A 6,000-nucleotide genomic window follows, 5' to 3' on the forward strand; every position below is an offset into this window, starting at 1 on the left:
ATAATATATAATAATTATAATATATAATAATTATAAATATATAATTATTATATAATAATTATAAATATATAATTATCATATAATAATTATCATATAATATCACATAATATCACTTCTATGTGGGATTTTTTTTTAAAGATACAAATGAATTTATTTGTGAAACAGAAATAGACTCACAGACACAGACATAGAAAACAAACTTATGGTAACCAAAGAGGGATGAATAAATTAGGAGTTTGGGATTAACAGATATACACTATTATATATAAAAATAGACAAACACAGGGACCTACTGTATAGCACAGGGAACTATATTCAGTATCTTGTAATAACCTAGAATGGAAAATAATCTGAAAAAGAATATATAGGGGTGTGTGTGTGTATGTGTGTGTGTGTATAAAACTGAATCACTTTGCTGTACACCTAAAACTAACACAACATTGTAAATCAAACTTCAATTTAAAAAAGTAAAAATAAAAATATTGAGCAAAATCTGTATAACTGCATAGAATTTAACCTACATTTAGAGATTAAATCCATTATAGAAAAACAGAATAGAGAAAAGACATCTAAATGAAAAGATAACCTAGGAAATTTTCATTGACAACAACTCCTAGATTCTTAGTATATGTGATGTGTTTACCTAGAAGCTACTTTGACTTAGGCTCAACTCTTTTTCTTAAATGGAACCCATGGCCTTGGGCTAGTTTAGCTCTCTGCACTTCAATTTATTCAGATATACCAATCTCTTTTGGCAATGCTTCTCAAACGTTAATGTGCCTATGAATCACCTGAGGATCCTGTTAAGACACCGATTCACATCAGTAGGTCTGGTGCACAGTCGAACACTTTGAGCAGCAAGGTCTTGGAAGATGTTAAGAGGATTAAAGGAAATGACCTACATAAAGTGCTTGGCACAGATGTGGTTGGCACCCTTCAGAAGAAAAGACTTACAAGGAAAATAATAAAACATGGTTAAAACCTAGAAATCATTCGATCCAATCTTCTTTTCTTTTCCAGATGTGGAAACAAAAGGATGAGAAAAGTTACAATCGCTACCCCCTAATAGCCAAATGGAAAAGAGACGAATTCTTTTTTGACTGCAGTAAGTATAATCGAGATCAACAAGTAGAAGTTAACTTGAGCTTTTCATTCCACGCAAGGAAAGACCTTTTAATAACTGCTGTCCTACAATCAACTGGCCCTCTTGAGGAGAGAGAGTGACGTTCCCAGTTACAAAGTATGAGCATTGACCAGTTGATAACATTAAAGAAGACTTCCATACTTCAGGTCCCTGTTGAACTAAGAGACATCGCACATCTAATATGTACAAAAAACCCCACAAAACTTTAATAAAACAAAAAAATTTTTAATAAAACAAAAACTTATTTTCCTCCCCACTCCAACTTTGCTTCTCCTGAAGTCTTGCCCTATGCAGTAAATGGAGTTGCTTAGGTCAAAAAGCCTTGGGGTCATCCTTAACTCTTCTCTCACCACTCACCTCCATTCCATCAACAAATCCTAGTGCTGTATCTTCAAACTGATGTCCACTATCCCCTTTGTCTGGATTACTAGAGAAACCTGCTAACAAGTTTCCCTGTCTTTACTCTTGAACTTCAACAGCATTTTCTCAACACAGCAGCCAGAGAGTTGCCACTTCTCTGTTAAAACCCTTCTCATTCAGAGTACAAACCAAAGTCCTTATAATGGTTTAGAAGGCCATACATGATCTTCCCCCTCCAACCGTTAACCATATTTCTTGTCATTCTCTATCTTATTCACTCTGCACCAGTCACCCTTGAACTCAACTATTCCTTGCATCACATCAAGGACGCTCCTATCTCCTGACCTTTGCACTTGCTCTTCCCTCTGCTGTGAAGGCTATTCGCTGAGATTCACAAGTTTATGCCAGACATTGCCAATATATGAAACAACATAATGACACCTAACAGAAGGATTCTAATTGCTCTCTATGGAAAAGTGCTCACCCTCAGCTTAAAAATCCACATTTTACTTTCCATAGTTGGTACAGATGAAGGACTGCATGAGGTATTCCAGTTCCAATTTATGACTTGGCTTCATCAAATTCTCTCTCAATACCAAGGTAGGGAAGACTAAGGACTGTACTCCTACATCAGAGCACTGCAACTACCTGGGCAAAGAATAACCTTTCTGATGGCCCACTGATTTGTGACCCAGGCTTATCCCACCACTGAAAAAATGAACAAACATCCTAGATGTGGTATCACTCTGCTGTCCACAGGGAATTATATCTGGTTTCTCCTTTCAAAACCAAAGTTCCTCAGTTGAGCTTGAGAAAACCTAGCTACCACTGGGTAGCCAGGGATGAACAATGGGCAGAAAAAGCTGAAACATGGCATTCATGTGGGTTCCGTTACAGAAAAGGAAGTCACGCATTTACAGAGACAACTCTCTCTAGGGACCCACATGCCAGGGCTGCTGCTGGGCGTCGTTGTGCCAGGTCCCACTACACTGCAGCAGCGGCGCCATTCACAGCTTTGGGCAGTGCAGCTACTCCAACCACTCAGCTTTTAGGGCTCGGAATTTAAAGGCACTCTTGGCTTGGACAACCAAACAGCTTTACAGGGATGCAGACAAATGCATCTGATGTAAGAATTAATGTGGGCAAGGAGAGGAAGGAGGGAGATGAAGAGAGATGCTGGCCTGAGTTGCACTGCCCTGGAAGAGAGGGTACACTTTGGATGTGGGCTTCAGCCTCAGTTCCTCTGACCTTGCACTCACAGTCCCCCTCCCCACGCCTGCCTCGTGAACAGGCTACTTCCTGACCCAAATCAAAGATCACGAGGGTCATGGGGCTACCTCAAAACCACTGTGCCCCAGTTTAAGAAAGCAGAGCAGTGCTTTCAGGAACTCAAGGAGCAGCACGGCATACTCTTTATCTGTGGCTATTTCTCAGCCAAGAAATCAGACGTGTCTTTTGTGAGGAGTCTTCTCTGTGATTCTTCCTCAGGGGCTTCCCAGAGCAGGGGCTGAGGAAAACTTTAGAGCATGGGATCTAGCTCGAAGATTAAGAGGAGCAGAGGCACAAAATCAGCCAAAAAGATATGGAGTGTTAAACATGCAACTCGGCGAGCGGCCTCATCCATCTTCTCTTGTAAAGCCAAAGAGGACCGCTCATGTGCGGTAACAGTGGGAACTCCTGGCACAGTCAACAGGCAAAGAAGTGGCACGTTTCAACACTAACACTTCCTTTGGGTGAAGCAAGCTAGATTATTTCTTTTTCCTGATGCTTAAGGACAGAACTTCCCCCAATGAGGACACCATCCTGGGCCCCCAGTTAATGAACGAAGTGCTCTTACTCCTGTCTGCAGTCTGTGCAGCACATCAGTCCAGCAAGGAGGCACACAAAGGCTGGGCATTAAACCTCTGGGGAAATCATATGAAATCAACAGTATTTCTTGACTTAATTCTCCACTTTGAAGTAACACATTAGTGATCATCCCATAAACTTAATTAATGTAACCACAGGCAATGGGGAGCAATAACCTTTCTTTTATAAAAAAAAAAACCAAAGAAACGCCTTTGAGTAGGGAAAATCTGATATAAACTTTTATTAAATGACTTCTCTTCGCCCCACAGACCCATTTTGGATATACTATCAAGGAAATGCTATTTAAGTCAGGCTCAGTGTATACCTCTTTATGAATCAAATAATTCTCTAATTTATCCTTGGGTAAATGAATTTTTATATAATGGATTGGCTTAAAATGAGGTAAATTCATACTGGATACTTTGCACACCAACAGCTCATTTCCAATATTTATACACAGGAATATCAGGGGAAGGGCCCTTTTCTTACCCCATCTTTAACAATCCAACCACAATATGCTTTTTTTTAGTATTTAGGTTGAGAGACTATTCGAGAAAATGATTCCTCATGGTGAGAAGAATCTCAAGTAAACATTTGGAAGCAATGTGTCTTCCAGTAACCAGCAGTGGATGAGAAGATGTGGGAGACCCAGGACCCTTGGGGAAAGCAAACGGCTCCACTAAAACTCCCTCTTCCAACCTTAATTGGTCAAAGGCCATAATAAATGAACTTTCCAAAGTTAGGAGCTTCGAAACTTTCACTAGGAATAACTGTAGGTACACAAGCCATGACCCGTGAGCCCATCGACCTTCGTGTGCCCGGTGGCGGAATCTGGTTGAGCCGGGAGCCCAGGCCCAGGCCGCCTCCACGCCGAGAGACCGGAGGGAACGGGTTCAGGCCCGGCTGCCCAGGACCCGGAGCTCTCAGTCCCCGGCCCAACGTCGGCTCCCGCCCCGCCCTTCTCACCCCAGACCAAGGACAGGAAATGGGCACTCCAGGAAGAGGATGGGGAGCGCCCGGTGGGATTCAACCGCAGCCCGGGGCCGTCCCCAACTCCCAACTTCCCAGAGTTTCCTCTGGCCTCGTCCCCCTTCCCATGGCTCGCGAGACCGCCGCGGCCTCTCCTCACCCGGAGCGCAGAGCCCGGGAAGTGGAGCTCGGAGCTCGGGAGCCGCCCCCAGGAGCCCCGGTAACTGAAGCGCAAGTGACGGGCGTGGTGCCTCCAACCCCGCGCCAGCCCAGCCGGACCCGGCCTCCATGCAGCAACCTCCGCCGGGGTCCCTGTCCGGGTCCAGCATCAGGCCACCGTGCGCTCGTTCCTGGTGCCCTCCCCTAGCTCGGTGGTCACCCGCCCTCCTCCCTCCAGTCCGCGTCGTTCTCCTGCCTCAGGCCCCGGTGCGGCCCCAACTCCCAGCCCGGGGCCCTCCGGTCGCGCCCGGCAGCGGCGGCAATACTCACCTGGGTCGCGGAGCCGGGGTCTGGCGCGGTCCCGCAGGTGGTAGATGAAATCCTGGCAGCTGTCGTGCTCCAGGGCCCCGCGGGCACAGAGCTCGGCTAGCAGCTGCAGCGCCTGGTGACAGAGCGCGTCCCTGGCCCCGGGCATCGCCCCCCCGCATCCTCGGACCGAGCCCGGCAGGCGGGCGCGGGAGACAACCCTCCGCCTGCCAGCTCAGAGCCGCCGCCTCCGGGCCGTCCGCGCTCGCCGCCAGGGACCCGCCGAGAAACGGCCCGAGCCCAAGCCCCAGCCCCAGCCGGCCCGGCCTCCCACCGGTTGCATGCAGCTCTTGGCCAGCCGGTCAGTCGGGCTTTCTTTCTCTCCCGCCCTGCCCCTCCGTCCCTCCCCCGGCAAGGAGGAGAGGCGGCGCCGCACAGCCCAACGCGCCTCTCCCCTATCGCTCCGCCCGCCCCTCGTGGCCGCCGCGGGGCGGGGCGGGGCGGGGCGGGTCAGGGGTGCGCGCCAAGGGGTAAGATCCCGGCGGCCCCTGCCAGGGCGCCGGTGGGGGAAGGGGGCGCTCGCGGGCTCCTAGAGGAGCGCGGGACTCGGCTCGGGACCTCGTGCTCAGAGCGACCACGCCCAGGTTTGGAGAGTGTGTGCGGGTGCGCGCCCTGTCCCGATGCAAACCCTCACCCTCTCCCACCGCCCCTCGCCGCGGGAGTCCAAAACATGTTCTTGGGTGCGTTGAGCAAAACGTGCAGTCTGAACCACACCCGCCAGATCTGGAGAACCGAGTCCCGGCTTTGAACTTGAAAAGCGCAGTCGGGGCATAAGCCATGGGCCTAAAGATGCTACACGCCCAAATGCGGGGTCTGGGGCCGAGGTTCTCCAACAAAGGAAAAATTTCTCAACCGCAGGGCCTTTTCGACCACCTTGGTGATCTGGAAAAGGTGGAGGCTCTCAGATCAGAACTAAGGTCAAATAAATGGCTCCTGAGAAAGACGCTGGGACTTACCTGGAGCTTCGTAGACCCTGGCTGGTCTTCCAAGCAACTGACTGGAAATCTGAGGATGGCCAGTTGATTGATTCTCCAGCATCCACCAAGGAAGAGTATCACAGAATCTGGGATGTTTGGAAGGGAACACAGGGCACCTCTCACACATCCACCTCTTCAGCCTTTCAGGCAATAAGCCTAGAGATAACCAGGGAATAC

At 48.6% G+C, this 6,000-nt stretch overlaps 1 protein-coding gene across 7 annotated transcripts in view; it reads right to left on the reverse strand.

Moving 5' to 3' along the window:
- Positions 1 to 5,293, reverse strand: part of LOC308620440 (synaptotagmin-9) — a 389,294-nt gene extending 384,001 nt beyond the window's left edge. For 2 of the 7 annotated variants that reach the window (XM_081239994.1, XM_081239993.1), the window contains exon 1: positions 4,811 to 5,292. In XM_081239994.1, the coding sequence (XP_081096120.1) occupies positions 4,811 to 4,955 (145 nt within the window). In that variant the 5' untranslated portion in view covers positions 4,956 to 5,292. Of the gene's footprint in view, positions 1 to 4,810 lie in introns of all 7 variants that reach the window. The other 5 variants (XM_081239989.1, XM_081239999.1, XM_081239996.1 and 2 more) reach the window with 5 other exon arrangements.
- Positions 5,294 to 6,000: the final 707 nt, after the last annotated feature.

This window comes from Mesoplodon bidens (assembly GCF_964165515.1).
Source record: "Mesoplodon bidens genome assembly, chromosome: 7".
Lineage (NCBI taxonomy): Eukaryota > Metazoa > Chordata > Mammalia > Artiodactyla > Ziphiidae > Mesoplodon > Mesoplodon bidens.